The sequence below is a fragment of the Marmota monax genome, unplaced genomic scaffold (genome assembly GCF_021218885.2).
Source record: "Marmota monax isolate L192 unplaced genomic scaffold, Marmota_monax_Labrador192_F-V1.1 WCK01_AAM20220418_F8-fsc00028, whole genome shotgun sequence".
NCBI lineage: Eukaryota > Metazoa > Chordata > Mammalia > Rodentia > Sciuridae > Marmota > Marmota monax.
In genome coordinates this window covers 8,015,221-8,035,557 of record NW_026694779.1, presented here as the reverse complement: position 1 = coordinate 8,035,557, position 20,337 = coordinate 8,015,221, and the positions used below count along the sequence as shown (strand labels likewise).

Below are 20,337 nucleotides of genomic sequence, written 5' to 3'. Positions count from 1 at the left end.
GCAGCTCTTGCAGGACTCAGACGAGGAGCCGATCTTGCTGGGCTGGTTAGGGGTGGGGACAAGGAAGGCTTTGCTGAGGGAATAACTTTTGAACCAGGCCAGAAAACAGTAGGATTTAAAGAACTAGGCAGGCAAACAGCACGTAGGAAGACCATTATACAGAGAAGAATAGGGAGCATCCAGAGATATAAGGGAGGTCAGTGCGGCTGGCGATCTGTGGACCAGAGAGGCTGGCAGGCTTCACACATCCAGCCAAGAACTCCATCCTTAGCCGTCACGGTGGCGCACATCTGTAATCCCAGTGTCTTGGGAGGGTGAGGCAGGAGGATCACAGGTTCAAAGCCAGCCTCAGCAATATAGCGAGGCCCTAAGCAACTTAATGGGACCCTGTCTCAAAAAAAAAAAAACAAAAAAAAAAACCTGAGGGGTGGGAGGTGTGGCTCAGTGGTTAAATCCCTGTTACCAAAAAAAAAAAAAAAAAAAAAATTATATCCTGTATCATGATAGAACCCATTCGTGAGCAAAGGTAGCTGAATTCCGAATGGAAATGCTTCCTAACTTCGCTGTGCTTTTTTAGAAAGGGGGCGTGTAATATATACTCTCGACTCTGAATGCACAGAATCTTCTCACACAATCTACATCATTTACCTGCAGTCAAACACACCCATTTCTTATGCTTTTCTTCAATCTATTATGCATATTTTTGGGATGAATTAGAACACGTTTGTAGGTAATACTAGCTAAAAAGCCTTGCTCAGGGACTTACAGGATCCTCATTCTGCACATTATTATCCAAGCCTTGCCATGATCCAACAAGAACTTTCAGGATATAAGAACTTTCGCTGGGAAACTGACCCCTTGTATGATTAAATCCTGTTTAGACACTCTTCCCTGAGCATCTTCCCCTACCCATTGCTTTGCTGTCTTTGCTGGCCCCTCCTGATTGCCGGATGTCCTGCGTTTGACAATGCAATGTAGATCAATTGCTGTGTCAAGTTCAGATTTTGCAAATGATGTAAGATTTCATGAAATATCATGGATGTCATGTGAAAGAGCTACTTCAGTCCGTCCCATGCCAGTGCCTTAAACAAAGATTTGCCAGACTTGGGGCCAGTAGCTAGTGAAGAAGAGAAAGTTGAGTGCTTCTCAAGGGGAAGCTATTAGGGAAAAAGACCCCCAGAGAATGTTGCAGAAATGACCCCTCTTTTTGACTGCTATGAAAATCACACGAATTAATAGATATTGCGATCTATTGTCTTCCAGTTCTTACTGGGAAAATTACCACTCCCTGCTCCATGCCAAAAAAAAAAAAAAAAAAAAAAAAAAAGGACCTTATTTGATTCATTTATCTGTTCTTTATGTAACCTAAACATTATTGAATGGTTAAAATTATCACCTAATTTTGTTAAATATAGGGTAAAATTCTCTCCAAGTGGTTTAATTTTAGTTTCTGGTTAAAAGACCTGTCAATTCTTTCTTGGTCCTAGCTGGGTCCCCAGTGGAGGTGAATGCCAATTTAAGCAGCTTCTGCCATTGCAAATCTTGTTTAAACACCCCCTCCACCCCCCACCGATGATCTAGCGTGCTCTGCCCATCTTAGCATGCTTCCAGTTAAATTCCGAGTCGGCGAGCCGCGGAACAGGCTTAGCATCTTTTGAAGATGACTTCTCATCTGTTTATCTATCATTTGCCTTTAAATGGTGTTTGTTGTGTTGGTTTTGCTGCTCTTTCAACTTCTCTCTGTTTTCCTTTCCTGCAGCTGTGTGTTTTGCATTTGAAGACCATCATGCTATCAGGGTACATGTATTTAGCATGTTGATACAGCATGTTCATTCATGTGTGTGTTTTCATGTTCATATGACTTGATTGTGTGAGTAATCCATGCTCATTGAAAATACATGACACTGACACTCGATAGAAGAGAATCTGCATCACCTGTAATGCCACCACCCAGAGAAAAGCAGTAGTGATGTTTTCAAAGTAGTCCATATGTATCCTTTAGTTTGGGATTTTGCTTATAAAAATAGCATCATGGTCCATGGTGTTGCTTGACCATTTTTACACTTGTATTGTAGACATCTTTCCATACTGTTAACTGCATTTTTGCATCCTATCTTAAAATATGTGGAATGATCCCCCGAGTAGCACAAAACCATCTCAGAGGAAGGGGAGGTGGGGCGTGATTTGTCCGGTCGGCATCTTCTGCATCAGGAGGCAATGCTTCAGGTGACCATTGCACAGGGTCTGAGCCTGTGAGATAAATGCCACACAGTACTGAAGTCACCCTAACCCAGCCTAGCCTGTGCATTGTGGCTTAGGGCCGCAGTGGGCTCGGGCCCTGCTGCCACCAGCCCTGGCCAGAGCTGGCAACCAAGCCCTGCTTCCATTGCAGGACATTGTCTCGGCCCTGGAGGACCGCCTCAGGCCACTGGTGCAAGCAGAGCTGTCTGTGCTCGTCGATGTCCTGCATAGGCCCGAGCTGCTTTTTCCGGAGAACACAGATGCCCGACGGAAATGCGAAAGTGGTGGTTTCATTTGCAAGTAAGTGGCCCCTTTCTCGGTGGTAGTCAGTGGCCAGAAGTCTGGTGACCAGACTGAGCCTTTGTTTCCGCAGAAGGAGACACTGTCCTGGTGTTTGACTTTGATGGATGCAAGGTCATGTGCTAGAGTCCTGTTCTGACCTTCCCAATGTGGTTCGTCTATTAAATCCTACTTAACTGACAACTTGTTTTTCTTTTTCCTTGTTCTTTCCTTTTTCTTTTTTGGTGAGACTCTCTCCTTTTCATTGCATGCCCATTCATTCGCCCTCCAGCAAGTCTCGACAGAGCACCCTCCACGCTGAGCAGCTCAGATGTAAAACAATCATGACTTCTCAGCCTTTACAAATCTCAGGCCCACATGACCTCAGATCTTTTCCTAACAGTTGGGTAGTTCTTAGTTTGTGCCGTGGGGCATAATCGGAAAGAGGCAAGTGGTCGCATGACTAGGGAGCTCTGTTTGATTTTTACCCTGAGTTTGTCTACCTTGGGGGTGGCCCCTGCCTAGGAGTTTCTTCCTTTGGAGAACCCCTCAAAGGCTGTGGATTAGGGAACTTTATCCTGTTGAGGTTATTTTTTTATACCCTGTTGGCATATCCCAGCGGCAGTCCTCAGTGGATAAAGAGCCTCACTTCATGAGTGGACCTCCTGGTTTCTCAGCTGCATATTTAATCTCTCCATTGTACATGGTCACTTTCTACCTGCTGAGCCCGTGGGCTGTTAACGGCCAGCAGGTGTCGCTGTGGAGCCACAGTCTGGGTCTCTTCTGGGCGCAGTGACCGTGTCCTCAAGTCAGTTTAACTTTAATAAATATTGGTTCTTTAATCGACTAGTTACAATAAGTTTCTTGTAAAGTGTTTTTAATGGAAAGATAGTTCTAGGGTTGTAATCTGTGGTTTTCCCTCATTCAGGTTAATAAAGCATACTAAACAGCTACTAGAAGAAAATGAGGAGAAACTTTGCATTAAAGTCCTACAGACCCTCAGAGAAATGATGACCAAAGATAGAGGCTACGGAGAAAAGGTACCGTGTTTTATTTTCCTGTGAAAAAACTTGCCTTGCTATTAAATTGAAGGGATGAGTGTGCTTAGAAATAATCTTAATTATTTCTTAGAAATAATCTTAATTCAGGCATTTTTTAAAGCTGTTTAACCTGTTGCTAAAGGTAGCTGAATCATATGAGTGTCTCCTTAAAAGTCAGATGTGCTGGGCTGGGATGTAGCTCAGTGGTAGAGCTTTTGCCTAGGGTGTCTGAGGCCCAGAAAGCTAGAATGTACTTGGTTGTCTCTAATGGGCTGCTCGCCATGTAATGTCAGAGGTTTTCCTCATTTAAGTTCCCAGTGAGAAGTACATACCTCTGAGTGTTCCTGGACTGGGGCTCCAGCTAAGTGCACCTGTGGGGTGGCTTGCTTCTTTCCAACGAGGGGTTGCACAACCCCTCCAGAGCATGAAGGAACACCATCCAGTTCTAACTGGAAACTCAGCAGCAGGCAGATACATCACCATTTCTGAGTGGGATTGTGAAAGGGACAGTCCCCGTGACCTGCTGCTGAGGACACACAGTGAGCAGGCATCGGCCCAGATGTCCTCCTCATCTCCCATGTTGGGCCACGTGGGCGTTTCCAACCCCACTGTCACTTCAGTCCCCAACACAGCATCTCAGGCCTGCGCTCCAGTCACACCTGGTTGCCTTGGCAGGTGCGAAGTCTGCTCAATGTCTGCTGGGCCCTTTGGCAGTGATTTGTGATAGGTCAATATACAGAGCTTGGTGGCCTTTCAAAATTCCCAGGAACTGATTTTTTTCAGCTCTACGAAGAAGCCTTGATAATTAAATGACAGCCTTCCTTGTCAGAATAGGTGGTGCCCACTAGGCCATCCCACCAACTGCAGGAACCTTGCTTTCTGAGCTCCACGACTCCTCTCATTCATATTAGAACAGCTTCAGACAAGAGGGTCCTTACATAAGAAAACATCTGATCCTCCGAGTGCTCAGCCTTCCTCCACTGCCCCCCAATCACAAGGCTTTTAAGTGTTACTCTTAATGTTTAAAATACATAAATTAAAAGGTGAACAAATATTGACTAATTAGAAAACAGTTTTCTGTAACTCAGTAGGAATTTTTGGAGACATCATGCCCGGCAAGTGTTTATAAATATAAATAGAAGCAAAGAACCCTAGTACATTGGAGAAATATGAGAGGGTCTATTCAAACAGCTGTTGCCTAGACACCTAGGCAGGTCTTCCCCCCCACTCCTTTTTCCTGGCATTGGGGATTGAACCCAGGGGTGCTTAACCACTGAGCCACATTCCCAGCTCTTTTATGTTTTATCTTGAGGCTGGGTCTCGCTAAGTTACCGAGGCTGCCCTTGAACTTGCCATCCTCCTGCCTCAGCCTCCTGAGTCGCGGGATTGTGGGGGGCATGCATCCCTGTACCCAGCCCCTTAACTCAAGTTTCTTAATATGGTGAAGAAATTCATCACACCCAAGCAGAGAGGCTGGGAGGAGAGAGCTTTCTTTCCAGAGGTTGGGCCTGTCATCCCCCATCACCAAAAGGAAAATCCTGTGGATGAGGATGGTCATGAAGCTGAGGAAGGCATTCTAGAAACCTGTGTTTGTCTAGCAGCTACCAGCACAGAGCTGCAGCTCTCATCCCCATGTTTTGGTGGCTGCAAAATGCCAACCAGCCATTCCTATGAGTGCCACTCTAGAGGGGACTAAGGACACTAAAGCACTCTGCTTCTCCCCCTCTGGTCTTTGGTATTAACTCCGCTCCCTCCAGGCTTTCTGAAGATATTTTTGACACCTTACTAACTGTTCCCGTTGACAGAAGAAGCGTGATCCACAGGGCAGGCCAACTTCGTCAAGGGTGGAAGTCACCCGGAGCCAAAGAACTAACCTTTCTCAAGCAAACCAGTTGGCTCTCATTGGTGAAATCAAAGAGAGATTCTTTGGCCTGGGAGCTGAGGCGTTTTCCTCCTCCCATCTCAGCTACCTCTGACGGGCAGCTTGTCCCATGACCATCACCTTCCTGTGGGTGCCAGGGCTGTTTGGCTTCCCTGCCCTCCCCCTGCATTCAAGGAGCCCAAGCTGAGGGCTAAGACGAGAGTCCACAGTCACATGAAGTGTCTGTGGTGGGGTCAGGGCTGGAACCCAGGTCTCCAGCCTCCCCAAGGGTCATCCACCGGCATGGACCATGTCGTCTTGTCTTTTCTAAGCTGTCATCACTATAAGTGACGAGGCTTAGATAGCCTTCCCTCATCTCTACATTTTATTCAACCTTAGGATAGAGTCAGGGTCACACATAAATAATAAACTGGAAATCATCCTGTATGTTCCTGTTCAAAAACGGTGGTGTGCTTAGATGAGTCTACTTGCCTGGAAACAAAATTTAAAAAGAAGAAGCCATTGAGAACTGTTACCTGTATTAAAAATCAATTAAAATATACCAGAGTCCCCGTCAGACTGTAACTGTTATGTGTACCCACCAGTTTGGTAGAGGATGTCTTTAATAACAATGGTAACTTTTATTGGCTTCTTGTTGGGTGCCACAGACTACACTGAGCACGTCTCCTACCTTATCTCAGATCAGCCTCAGTGATAGGTATCATTATTGTTACTATTTTTAAACATGAGTTACAAGATTCCGGTTCAGAGAGGTTCGGAAACTTGCCTGGGGTCACACATCTGATAACCAGCAAGACAGGAACTTAAACCCAGACAGGCAGGCTGATTCCAGAGACCAGCTCTGCACAACTGGATCCCACCTAAGTGAACAGACACCATTTGAGTGTTTTAAGTCCACCTACAGGTTTAACATCTAAGTTTTCATCATGTTACATGATAGTGTCAACGGGGGCACTGGCCCCAATAGCACCAAGTATAGCAGAGCTTAAACACTAGGCTTTAGCTTACTTCTGATCCCTGTGCTGGTGCATTTTTCTCTTACTATAATAAACTACCAGGAGCTGGTGATGTTATAAAGCAAGATGAGGCGACCTCATTAATTTGCCCTCTGGTAAGGGCCAGATGGGGATTGGCACCAGGTGGAGCCTCTGGGGGAGCCAGAAATCACATTCTGAGCCAGCTTCTTGATGGAGAGGGAACTCACTTTGGCAAGTAACTCAAAATCCTACAAGAAGAACCTTCATTTCTTTCAGGGAGGACTGCCAGTGATGTCAATGCATCCTGCTAGGTCCTACCACCTCCCGGCATCTCTGTACTGAGGTCCAACCTCCCACATGTGACCGTTGGGGGGACACATACCCAAACCCTAGCAATCACTTAGGAACAAAAATATCATTAGTTATTAAGACTCTAAAGTGCAAATGACCAGAAATGAGTGTTCTCAGAGTGGAATATGAGATAAAGAAATGTTAAAAATCATCACTGAAATGATGGTGGAATACATTTTTGTACGATGCTTATAGTAACTGTATAACCTGTCTATTCAAAGCAAACTTCCAATTTATTTGAGTTTATCTCAGGACTTTGCAAACACTTTGGGGGATTCCTACTAAACTCTGCTTTTAATCTACAGATTAAAACCAAGTCCATATTTAAGGAACAACCAAATAAAATAAAAAAAACCTCCATGGCTAAGCATCTCTAAAATTTAATTCAAATCTCTCTCTAACACACACAAACAAAAATCTTCAGGCCCCTGGGCCATGCCGGAAAAGGGGACTACAGTTAGTGAATTGGCTACTGTAGTTGACTAGGTTTTTATTCAGCTACTGTTGACTTAAATTATTAAAGAGCTCTGGGAAGGAATTTGGAGTCCAGGAATTTGTGTAAAAGGATAGCTCAGAATTTACTTAGAATTCCATTTTTCCTTCTGAATAGTCTTAGCTGTTTGGTACTAGAGAGCCCAGGATCCCAGGTAAGGCGGGGGGTCTCCTTTTCCTGTAATCCTTGTTAATTACCAAAGCTGCTTTGTCCTAGGTGAGTAAAGCATTGATATTTCAAGCCAGTAATCTTTCCGATAGCCACTTCAATTCGCAGAACATACTAAATACAAAATGTGGTAAAATCACATGAGAGTCTTCCCTCTGTCCTGAAACAGGGATCATTGTGATCATTCTCCTGTGAGTCTTTCCTTTCCCTAGTATTTGAGTTAATACGTGCTGTGTTACGGGTGTGACTTGGGTCAGCGCCAACTGTGCTGTCCCCGTCCCTCGGTCATCAGCAGTATGAGCCTAGGACTGCTGGGTCTCATTGGGCTCATCAGCAGGGTGAGCTCCTGACCCCACTGAAACCATGAAATAAGTCTCAGGCAACAACTTCCTTCTAAATTGAGTCAGTCCTACTCTAGACTTCCTCTCTGTTCTTTCTGTACTCTGCCAAAAGAAGCGTTGCTTGGGGAATTGGCCCTTGTTCCCACCCGGTTCCACCTCATGTCCCCGTCAGGGAGTGCAGGGCCCTCTGGATGCGTGGCCTAGTGACTCGGGAGGTTTGATACCTGGATGCGAATGAACTGTGGCAGCATCCTGCCCCCTTTGATCCAGATATCCACAGATGTTGCTGCAAGCTGTGGTCCACAATGCCCCAGACCCTAAAAACCATCACCATCTAATAGCCCTTTAAGGTGACCCACAAGAATACATTTACAGAGTCTCTAACACTTAGCAGGCTATGTTTCTTTTTCTAACCTCTCTTTCTTTTTCTCCCCTTTTTTTCTTTTCCAGCAAATTTCCATTGATGAGTTGGATAATGCTGAGGTCCTAATTTGGTTGCTTTTTTGTTCTGAATGTCCCATGGTGGCGTTTCCATGACGCTCTTCCAGTTAGCCCCGTGCCTTTGTCTTCTGGTCTCCATGCGTCTAAGTACCTGACTCTGTGTAGCGCCCTTTGGGGAGTAAATAGAATCTGTCCTGTCTCTGTGAGCATTTCCCATGAGTTTGTTTGCCATTTGTCACTGAAGATCCCATCTGAGTCTGGACAAAGATTCTCAAAACTCTGATAAGATTCCATTCATTCACTGTCTAGAATCTAAACTGAATTTGTGGTTGACATTGCCGTTAACTTATCTCTGAAACTCCATCTCTGTGTTAGCCTAAGGAACCTTTCTGCCCTGTAAAGCTTCTGATGCAATGAGAATTTTTTAAAAAAATAGTTTAAAAGTGGTTTAAACAACAACAACAACAAAAAGGAACACTGCTTTCTGGGTGTCTGGTGATAAGTATTGAGTTGGGGGCCCACGTAGACGGCTCCGAGAGGCCTTGTGAATTTGGAAGTGGTGGTTAGTCCTGAAATGAGGAATGCCCTGTACCCATGGCTTCTCTTATCTGTACATCCAGAAATTGAGAGGTCACCCAGTGGCTTCTGTAGGGATGTGTCACATTCGTTGCATTTGCCCAAAATTATCTTGGAGACGGAAGAGTGGGGTGGCCATTTTGTGTGGGACTTGGGGGCTCCTTGCATATTGTCTGTTTTGTGCATTTTTTCCCCAACATTTCTTGTCATGTTTTTAGGCTGGTGAGTCAATGGTACTGGTAAAAAATTAATTTGAGGACTTAATGTGTGTGATTGAGATGTTTAATTGATCTGCAAATTGAGCATACTGGAATAGAATTTCATTTGACATATTGTAGTGATTTTTCTGGTCTGTTTTAATGATCTACTTCCTCTCTTGGTAGACTAATTAATACCTTATTTTGAGTGAGAGAGAGAGTGCTATCAGACAGAACATGTTGTCTACCATGATATGTATTTTAATTAATTCGCCTTAATGGCAGAGGTATTAAGAAATAGTTCAGATCACCAATGGAGAGTTGGAATCAGAGACTTAAAATCAAAAGCAAGACAAGTGGTTGTGAATTTGGTCCAGTTGCTTTGGGAATGGAGCACAGAGAGGCTAAGTGGCAGGTCTCGGCCCACACAGCAAGAAAGTGGCAAACTAGCACGTAGCGGGCTTAGCTCCTGGCGGGTCAGCACAGTGAATCCTTGAAGCACAGAGATCACAGACATGGGCAGGGGAGGAGGCGGTGCCTTCTGGAAAGAACAGAAGGTGAAGAAAAAAAGGGGTTCGTGGTATTAATTTTTTTTAACTGCACTGAAAAATACCCTATGCTGATTTCTACGTTGGCAGCCTTCACAATCTTGTCTCTACCTAACGTAAATGCCTCGCTGATTTGCATTTTTTCCCTGAAATATGGAGGTTGCGTTTCTCTCTGCTGAAGTGCACGTAAAGTCAAGGAAAGAAGCCCTTCCCTGGCGGGTCGGAGCCCGCGGTGTTATTAATACTCTTGTTTTGCACTGTAGTAATGAGTTGTTGTGTTTGCTTGCTCAAGATACAACTTGGTCCTCCTGGCTGGGAGTTTATGGCTTGCTTATGGAAAGATTCCACAGTTGGAGCAGGTGTGTTTATAATTATACTCTAGGAAATAGAATACTGTCTGTTTATAAAAGAAGAATGTTCTGGCAGGCACTGGGATTCTTTGAAAATTCCCTGAGGAGGCAACTGTGGATCCCCTCTGCGTTGTTACCCCTGGTAACCGTCAGAGCCCCAGGACACCAGCACCCTGTCCCCAGTCCCTCAGGCTGTTGAATCTGGCCCTCTAGGCAGAGATGACGGATTGGCCTTTATTATCGATGCTGTTCTGGACACGACCGCGGCTCCTGTGGTTTCTCCCCCAACTGGTCCTTTAGTCGGCGTGTTCTGCTGGAAGCCTGCAGTCACAGCCACGTCTCTGCAGGCAGTTAATGAGAGCTCAGGCTGGGCCAGCGTCGGGGTGGCCACACTGCAGAGCCTGAGGTGGGGGACGGCCCCGAGGACAGAGGAGGGCCTGCCTGGCACCCCAGCAGCCCTCAGTGAGGACAGGCCCTGCCCTTTGATGATAAAGGCCAGGGGGGCATGCCAAGAGAGCCTATAAAAAGGCCCAGTGCCTGCTGCATCCCCGTCCAGGCTCCGAGAAGACAGGGTGAAGTGGGGACGGAGGCAGGGACTCTGCAAGAAACGTGCATGCGATGGGCCCTTTGCAGCTGTCTTCTAGAATAAAATTCCATATGACCGGGAAGAGGAGGGGTTTGGGGTTTGGTTTCTTGGCAAATAAAGGGGCAGAGTCCCCTCACCCTCTGACTTGACCTTTCCACTGGGGCCCTGGGGGACAGTGGGGAGAGGGGCTGGGGAAGGAAACTGCTTGCCTTGTGTTCCTTCAGCTCCTCCTTAGGTTTGAGTCTTGATGGATTGTTCTGTGGGCACACCCCTGGGTCGCCATTCCCCAGGCCAAGGTGTATAATGTGTCCACCTGCCCAGAACCACCCCAGCTGATGGTGAAGGCATGCATCTCTAGGACTGAGGTCCTGAGGGCCTGTTACATTTGAGGCAGATGCTGGAGAACTCGGATACAACAGTGTCCCCAGGGAATGCAGTAGCTGCCACCCTGGAGCCTGCACTTTCATTGGAGAGAGAGAGACAATGATACAAATTAGTGTAAAATGACAGCTGTCAGGAGAAATGTCGAAAAAGAGTAGTCTGGAACCGTGAGAACATGTTGTCTGGGGACTCCTACGCAGGAGGTCGGGTAGGGCGTTAGCCCCAGGAGATGATGGCGGGAGCCACTTTTCTAACCTGTGATGAGAGGCTCCACCTAGGTGTCACCTGTGTGTCCTTGGAAAGGTATGGGCAGTTTAGAAAGTGTGGGCTGTCGCTCGGTGCATGTGTCCGTTTCTGTGCATTTGAGGTATCCTCTCCATTGAATCGTGGTCCCTTGGAGCTTCTGGGGACAACTAGCAACTTGGGCTGCCTACTGCACAACAAAAAAGCTAGACTGACATTCCCAGTTATCCAGAGAGGTGGCCGCCAGCTTCAACTGAGCCCTCAACTTCTGCCGCCCCCAGCTGCTTCTGCAAAGATGCCACTGAACTTGGTCAAACTCAGAGCCGGGAATAAAAAGGAGAGTGCCATAAGAATTGTGAATTTCCACCTTCAGGGGGCGTTCTCATGACGTCCTACCCTGGTGGAGGTGCCCTACTTTTTTACATCGCTGTGAACTGCTGAGTTGGGCACCTGCCAACACTCGGGTGGCAGTTACATAAGAGCTGCTTTTTTTCCTGGAATTTAGGCTCACTGCTGATGTGTGACCTTCAGCAGTAATTGCCAATAAATGCAGTGAGCTGTTTACTGTCAGACACTGGCAACCACAGAGAAAGCTCACCTCGGAGCACACAGAAGCGGCCGCAGAGCCCGCACAGGCCTTGCGAGCATGACTTTTTGTCTTAACGCTGAGATTATCCCATCATAACCCAAGTTGTCTCATTTAGTCAAATCAATGCCTTAAAAAAAAAAAATACGAACAGCACCATCGAGCTCTGAAACTTGTGTTAGCTAACGTAGGTAGGGCCACGTTGTTAGAACAGAGCGACTTAAAGCAAATAGGGTTAAAGAGAATCGTGTTAGTAGGTGTGAAGATTTGAAATTGTTCAAGTAAAATGCTAGTTTGGTTCAATTTGCTTTGAAAGCTTTCTGTTCTCTTAATAAAGGGTTTTCAAAGACTAGCGAAGGGCAGGTCCTGTTAAATCTACCTGCAAACTCATCCACTGTTGTTGATCTCCCTCTCCTGAGGTTGTAAGTGGATAAAAAAGGAGCTGAAGACTTATTCAAGGGTTAGAGGTGGTAAATTCTCTGTGACGTGCTCATATCTGGCCCTGTCGCAGTTAAATTTCTTGACTTGTGTCACACTTGGTGCCAGGAGAGTCCATGCAGAGATGTTCCATTTGAAGGAACATCGTAGGATTCCGGGGACCGTAAAGGGGTTCCTGTTGAGGCCAGCAGAGAACAAAGGGTACCTGCAGACGGTGCTCTGTGCCGGTTTATGACATACCTGAAATGATGGATGGAAGGACGGACAGGTGAGGGAGGGCAATGTTTTGTAAACACCAAGAAATAGTTATTCAGAAAGTCTGTGGGCTCGCTTTCGTTTGAGAATTACAAAGTGTGGTAGAAATGCATCCTTTGATAAAATATTAGGTGTGTTATATGGTGAAAACAAATGTAGCCGCATCTTATTGGAACAGATCTGGGTCCTGCTCTGGTACCCTAGTTTGGAGGCCCTGATTACCGGCCTTATCCAGAGATGACACTTAGGATTTGGTGACTTGAGGTGTGCCAGTCATTTGGACTGTTTTTTTTTTTTTTTTTTTCCTATGAAGTAAGATTTTGCTGACCTTGTCTGAAAACATGGGGAAGACTTAAAACCCAAGAGCATGAACATGAAGAGGCAGTCGGGGACCATGCCAGGTCTCCAGGGTCAGAGCTGGGCAGGATCAGCTCGGTGCTGATCACTCATAATCTGGGAGATGCTCCCTTGACAGGCGGTGCTGGCTTGACTACCGTGGCTGGCTCTGGCACTCCCTGTGGGGACAATACAGGACAGAGGAGATTCATACATGCCCATACCCTCAGTCTTCCTTAACATGTTTACTGAAGCCTTTACCTTTCATATAAAAAAGAAAAAAAACCCTTTGATAATAAGACTGTGCTGAGAAGTTCAATTAATTTATTACTTTGGGTATTATGTATTATATTCAGGTGCCTCTGTCTTCTTTGAACATGTATAGCTGATCAATGTGCTTCTATTTACTGAAATAACACCTTCCTGCCTTAAAAATCACTTTATCCTCAAGGATAGTTCCTCAAAGGCTAAAATCCTCTTAAGAGGAAATGCTGACAGACTGTTGGTTACTTTACCAAAATATAAATTAGGTTTGATCTGGTCTTACCCATGCCTAGAGCATTTTCTGTTTTAGCAGGTTGTGTTATTTAGGGAACTTGCCTGTTAGATTTTTATGAAGTTTACTGAAAATACACCAAGCGTGACTTCATATTTTAGCTGGAAAGAATCCCAAGAGAGTACCTGCCCCCATCTCCTTGAACAGGTGATGAGTGGAAGCCCAGAGATGTTCACTAATGGCACAGGGTCTCACAGATCCAGAGCCGAACCCTGGGTGGTCCTCAGTCAATGGACACCTACCGGTGCTCTTGATTTTTCCATTCAGTGTCCGAAATGAAGCACATTAAAAATTGCCTGCCTGCCAGGCACAGGGGTGCACACCTGTAATCCCAGCAGCTTGGGTGGCTGAGGCAGGAGGATCCCAAATTTGAGGCCAGCCTCAGCAACTACATGAGGCCCTAAGCAACTTAATGAGACCTTGTCTCTTAAATAAAATATAAAAAAGGGACTGAGGATGTGGCTTAGGGGTTAAACACCCCTGGGTTCAATCCCTGGTATCAAAAAAATAATCAAAAAGAAAAGAAAATCACCCTTCTGGTTAGATAATGATTCCTGAGGCTGCAAAGCATCCCCTGCTCTCTCAAACCACTTTATGAAGTTTTTAAGGTGGAGGAAAAAAATGCAGTTATTTTTACTGTTTATGTCAACAATCCATTAAACTCATTTTAAAGCAAGCCCAACAATCATTTGGAAGGAAATAGAACACGATCACAATCATAAAAAAAAAAAAAATCAGAAGCCCCTACTCTCAGAGTGTTTAGGAAATAAAGAATATATTACCTGTGGTCATTGTGAAAGAATTCTAGATGCTTCTTTGGACTGAGAAAGCCCAGGCAAGAAGAGAACTAAAGCAAACAGGAGCGACACTGTTCCACTTCCAGCTCTTTTATTTAGCTTTGGTTTTGATTGACAGGGTACTAGGCAGGCGAGTCCGTGGAACCCCATCCCTATGGCGGCAGGAGTGTGCTGATGTAATATAGAAGATAATACCGTTTTCTCAAACGCACTGACCCTGGCTTTCATTCTGCTTCCTCTTACCAGCCATTTATTTATTTATTTATTTATTATTTTTTTGCAGAAAGCACAAACGTTGGCAGTTTTAATTCTTCACCCTAAAGTGTGAAGAATTGGATTTGTTGTTATTTGTAGTATTTAGGAGATACTGACCCCTGGGCTGTTCTCGGTTTCCCTCCAACACTGGTGTCCTGGGTCCCACCCCCTAGCAGGAGGCTGCGTCTTCCAAGGGAGACTCTTCTCCCTGAGACTCCTGATCTGGGCTCTAGCAGGAAAGGTCTTCTGTGGAGAATTAAGTGAGCAGCTCTCAAGAACATCCCGTTGCCTTTGTTGAAGCAATTTTGATCCCCGGTTTTTTTTTTTTTCTCTCTCTTTGCATTTTACCTGTTGAAAAATAAAAACAAACCAGAAATTCTTAGGTCACGTGACAGTGGTCTTAGATTGAGGGTTTTTTGCACCTTGGGGTTGCCCTGAGCTGGAAGACAATGCCAGCGGATTGTGACACTGCAGTTCCTGCTGCTCTCCACACATGCCCTGGCCTGTCCCCTGCAGCCACCTCCTGGCCTCTGAGGGCTGCGCTGCACTGCGGGAGGGCTGCCGGAGGCCAAGGTCCTGCAGTGAGCGTGATTGCCCTGGCTGCCGTCCAGAGCCCCAGCCTGCACCTTGCTCCAGCCATGCCCCTGGTGCATGGCTTGGGTCTGGGGCAGCCCGTGCACAGTGTGGCAGTCACATCAGTCACACCCTACATCAGCTCCCTCCCTGGGCACATGTCCTTTGGCCAGACTCGTGGCGCTGTCCCAACATGTAGTGGTGGACGTTTTTCTTAGAGCCACCAGATGCTCCTCCGAGGTCACTTGCAGGTCCCTGCCAGCACCTTCTCTCCTCTGTGGGTTAGAAATTGTGATAAGGAGGCGGCGGTGGAAGCGGGGTGGCTGTCTCGGTGGTAAGGCAGGCAAGGGGCCGAGGAACCCAGCCCATGAGGCCCCTAAGGAAATCAGGCAGAGGGGATGGGATGCACGAAGTACCCCAGATCCCAGCCTCCCCTCCTTCTCCCAGAGACACTGCAGGGGACTCTCTGTGCCCTGAGCCCGGGCAACATATTCCACTGCATGTAGGTGGGAAAGGGGAGAGGGCAGAGAGCAGAAGCCCTCCACAGACCCCCGTCCCGGGGAGCAGCAGTGCCCACTGTTGCAAGCTCTTGGCCGCCTGTCACCCGCCTGTTCCTCTCTTCCACGAGCCACTGTGGGTGTGCACAGCATGGCTTGCCTTGTCCCCTTTGAGCCCTGATGTGTGTGGTTCTTCTTCAGGGGCCTTTTAAGACTCGTTCCTTCTTGGTCAGCAGTACACATTTCTTTATTTCTTATTTTGAACATGTTCCCCCTCTCGGGCTGGTCATCTATTCCAGCACAACCACGTTCAGTTGAAAAGAGCAAGTGACCCGAGTGACTGGGGTGGGCCATGCAGCGGGAACACCTCATCTTTGGTCTCCGCCATGTGTCTCGTCCTGCAATGTTGTCTCTGCCCTTCTCTGCGGCCCATGAGACGCAGGCGCCCTGACTAACACACTGCCTTTTCTTCCCAACCAGCTGCCACAAGCCCCGGAATCCGAGAACGCCACAGAGGTGTGTCGCTCACCTGTATTGGTTGTGCCAGCAAATACGGGTGCTTCTGGGTTGTCCTGGCTGCGTGTCTGAATTGCAAGGGGGATGTCTGTCTCCGTGGTAGGCGTGGGAGGGAACTGATCATGACTGTGCTGGATGGGACTCTCAGTGTGGAAAGAAAGGCCCCCAGAGATGGACCTTATGCCAAGTGTCCTCCAGGTGGGGAATGAATGTGCCTCTTGGAAGGTCTTCACACAGAACCGCCTCCGTTGAGGTGTTCCATTGAGAAATTCTGGGATGATGAGATCTTTCTCTTGTCACACAGAATTGACTTTGGATGCTGTACAAAGATGATCCGGTTTTGAAATTCTGGATATTGATTAATAGTCGGAGTCGAAACCGCGGAGAAAGTTGTAGTTTCACAACCAATACCTCCTTTCTGTTCTGTCCTTCCTGCCACCAACGCTGCGCACTAGATGAGGGGCTAGAATGTGTTGAAGTGTGCAAGATCAAAGGGAAGCTCTGGGGGGAGCCGTGTTTACTGGTATCAGAATTTGCTTTCAGAAACTGAAGATCACAGGAGCTCTAGCTAGAATAAGATGCACTTTGTTGGAAAGTCGCGTACGGAAGATGTTAAAAATGAAGCACAGACGTAGATGGCTGTGTTGAGTGTGAATTGTTCTAATGATCAGTTCATCATATTCTAATCAGCTCTGCACTCAGTTTTGATTAGAATACTTGTCTGTCGGGGGCTCGCAGGGAGCTGTGGTCTGTGTGTGCGTCTACTCAGAAGCATGTGTACTGCATGAACCGTGCCTTAATGCATGTCTGAATACTGAGGCCTGCCTGAGTCAGTCTTGCTTGTCAGCCCCCTTTGGGGTTAATATGATACCGTAGCTTACAGAACTTACATTTTATAACCTCTGCAAAACATAATGCAAAAAAATGATGGCCCAGCCCAGCATGGTGGTGCACGCCTGTAATCTCAGCCACTTGGGAGGCTGAGGTAGAAGGATTGCAAGTTGAAGGCCTGTCTCAGTAATTAATTTAGTGAGACCCTGTCTCCAAAAAAAAAAAAAAAAAAAAAGAATCTGGGGATGTGGCTCAGTGGTTAAGCACCTCTGAGGTCAATACCAGTGGTGGTGGTGATGATGATGATGACGACGACGACTTAGTTTTCTAGAAAGTCTTATTAAAACATGCAGTAGGGTTGGGGAGGTTGGGCCTAACGTAATTTAGCATTGGTATTGTATTTGGAGAAATGCACAGAGGCCTGCTGTCTGTCTGACTGTGGCTGTGTATGAGCCTGCTGTGTGTTGGTGAAGATGGTAGTCTTCTCAGTGTGATACTTAAAAAGAAATTTCTGCACACTTAGCAGGAGCTTGAATCGAGTCCACCCCTGAGACAACTGGAAGACCATAAAAGGGTAGGTAGCCGCGATTCCTCTGCGTTGGGAGCTCTTGACTGACCCTTACTGCCCTCTCAGCCATACCCTGAGATTTAAAGTCAGCTTTTGTTGTTACTATGGTTAAAACATTCCTTGGACCAATCGTGGCCTTTGGTGTAAGTGAAAGTAACTGGTAGTTCTACCTATTATCTACCCAATCAGGGCACTGTAACTAGCCGGGCTCTAAATAAGGACCACGTAAGCTTTTCCTTTCTACTTAGGTGGAGTCTAAACAAGTTTTTTTCCCCTATAGCAACTGATGATTTTATAGATAACAATAAACACAAAAGTATAACGAAGGTAGTTCATAGTGACACTACCCAGCTGTAAATGCTGATGGCTTTTCCTTCAACCATGGGACCACGTCTTCCAATAAACATGGGCACGTTCTCTCTGAGATTATTCTAAGCATGTCGCTTCTGTTCCTGGCTTTTATCATTTACTGTTGCATCTGAGTTCTCTTTTGAAAGTCTTCGAAAGTTAACAGCTGCACACAGGTCCTCAGGTTCATGTGCGGCTTGTGAGATTTTCATTTGACAAGGAGGCAAGCAGGCGTATATCTGAGTGGATTCCTAGGAGGGGACAGTCTTAGCCAAAGGGTGGTTACTTTCTTACAGTGCTGACTCCACCCTGCAGAACTATTTTCTAAAAAGTCATCTGTATCCACTGGCATCTGGACCAGCATCAATCTTCATAATATCCATTTTGGGAAGATAATCAGTTTTGTGAGAGCTTTTTCATCTGCCGATGACCATACTAAGATTGGCGTCATACGTCCATGCATTAGTTAATGCTTGCCCTGACCCGATGACATGACCTTCATCCCCATTTCACAGATTAAGAAACTGAGACTCAGATGGGTTCAATACCTTGCCCAAGGTCATGGGGTCAGGAAATGAACAGCCACGGTAAAGAATTGGGGGCCTCCGTGTCCCGGAGAGTTCACACCTTCGATAAATGGGCAGCCTGATGTTCACGCACTGATCTGCTGGCCAGCCCTACCACATCGCTTTTTGTTCTGTTGCTCTGATGGAGAAACAAACTTTATCATTTCTCAGACTGTGGCTTGAGAGGAGCTCCCGGGAAGTTTGCATTTTGCAGAATTCAGGGCACAGTCCTGTAGCCCCTCCAGCCTCCTGTGTCTCCTGCAGCTCATCAACCAGGGGCACCTTGAACTCTCATAGTTTCCATCCTGGCTGCCACTGACGTCCTATCCTAGGTCTTAGAAGTAGCTGGCAAAGGCACCCAGCTGTCCCTTGAGGTCTGAGCTCTCAGGAGACTCAGTATTGAAAACCCTTGGCATTAGAAACGGATGCCAGTCTCTGTTTGCCAGGTACTTGCTGTGTGCTGTGGAGCAAGTTAGTTAACCTCCCTGTGCTTCAGTTTCTTCTGTACAAAACGGAGGGGACACTAGTCTCCATCCCTTTGGACAGTCGTACGGATTGATCCACAAAGCACTGAGTACAGAATCTGGCATCCAGGGAAGGAGAATCTATCTGATTGTAGTCAGCCTTGTATTTTGAAATGCTTAGGTTGTCTTGTTCACAGCAGAAGTAGAAAAAACAAAGTATTTTTAAATTCAGATGCCACCTTAGCACTGACCAGGGTGTGAGAGACTCACAGCTCACCTGAGAAGACCCATTTTGCGGCAGGCACGTGGCTGGGACCTGGGAACCCAAAAGATGCCTTTCCCTCTTCTTTGCACATGGCTGTATGAACTCAGTGGCTTTGTTTCCACACGGTTCATAGCCTCTGGTTTAATTGATAGAAATAAAAACTCAGGGGGGTAGCAGGGTGGTTTTTGTCACTGATTTATCCCAAATGAAACTCTCTGTAACTTTTCCTTTTTCTAAGTCTTAGGTAACAATATGTGTGGAATTTCTTAGTGGAGACAAAACCGATATTTGTTTGCATACTGTACATGTAAATTACTTGGGAGGGGAAAAACTGGCATTTAAAAAAATCCTTCCTTCCTTCCTTCCTTCCTCCCTCCCTCCCTCCCTCCCTCCCTCCCTCCCTCCCCCCCCTTCCCTCTACTGTTGAGCTACAACCCCAGCCCCAAATTCTTTTTAAAAAAGAAAGAGAATTTTTAATATTTATTTGTTTTTAGTTTTCTGCGGACACAACATCTTTGTATGTGGTGCTGAGGATCAAATCCGGGCCGCATGCATGCCAGGCGAGTGTGCTACCGCTTGAGCCACATCCCCAGCCCCATTTTTTTTTTTTTTAAATGCACAACCAAATGCTAAAGCTGTAGAGGTGATACTATTTGGGAAGACTTTTCCCCCTCCTCTGCCATCAGATTTCTTAGCCTGGTAGATTGTGATAAGCTCATTCCTTTTGAGTGATGTTTATCAAGATGATTGGAAGGGCTTTTCTCGGCAGATTTTAATTTTTCTTAAATAAAACCAATGGCTCAGGGAAAGCAAAAACAACCACAGAGATTTTCCTTGAACCTAAGTGTTCACACCAGGGATTTGCATAACTTTTAATAATGATGCTTAGCCATTTTTTTCTCTTCCAAGTCTCCTCCTTACCTCAAATTTTCCATCTTTATTCTTTCAGGAAAATAAAAGCATCTCGTTTGTTATTTAAAAAAAAAAAAAGTCCGCCTTGCTGGTTTGTTTGGGTTTTTTTCTTCTGTACATTTAAATTTTGCGTGTGTGCAGAGAGCAGGTGAGATGACTATGCACCTAAGACCTTATAATTAAGAGGGGGGCAAAGTTTGCCGGGAATGTGCTCCTTTTTTTCTTTGCCCCTTTCCCCCCCCCATAATGAGAACGTTTCATGATATTCTCTTCTGGGGGAGATGTACCATTTGATGCATCCGTTGCCATGGCAACTGCTGGGGCTTTTCTGATGGAGGAGAGGCTGAATGGTAATGTGCAGTCCCTCCGTAGCTGCAGCCTGGCATCCAGTCCTCATAAACGTGGACTTCCTGTTTGGTGTCCACGTGCTCCTGTCTTTCCCTCCCGCCTGTCGGACTGCATGCCGCTGCCCAAGGTCTT

General features: G+C 46.3%; 1 protein-coding gene and 1 long non-coding RNA gene across 14 annotated transcripts in view; one reads left to right on the top strand and one right to left on the bottom strand.

Annotated features, from left to right (window-relative positions):
* The window catches only part of Itpr1 (inositol 1,4,5-trisphosphate receptor type 1), a 391,805-nt gene that overhangs the window by 182,157 nt on the left and 189,311 nt on the right, over positions 1-20,337 (top strand). For 6 of the 13 annotated variants that reach the window (XM_058572993.1, XM_058572995.1, XM_058572991.1 and 3 more), the window contains 5 exons: positions 2,393-2,541; positions 3,449-3,560; positions 8,223-8,255; positions 15,868-15,903; positions 17,258-17,308. In XM_058572993.1, coding sequence (XP_058428976.1) covers positions 2,393-2,541; positions 3,449-3,560; positions 8,223-8,255; positions 15,868-15,903; positions 17,258-17,308 — 381 coding nt within the window. The remainder of the gene's footprint in view (positions 1-2,392; positions 2,542-3,448; positions 3,561-8,222; positions 8,256-15,867; positions 15,904-17,257; positions 17,309-20,337) is intronic. The other 7 variants (XM_058572994.1, XM_058573001.1, XM_058572998.1 and 4 more) reach the window with 3 other exon arrangements.
* LOC124079830 (uncharacterized) lies at positions 14,137-16,178 on the bottom strand. The gene is made up of 2 exons (XR_006847474.1): positions 15,917-16,178; positions 14,137-14,665 (listed from the first exon to the last, which is right to left on the bottom strand). It is a non-coding gene; the product is annotated as an uncharacterized LOC124079830 (long non-coding RNA).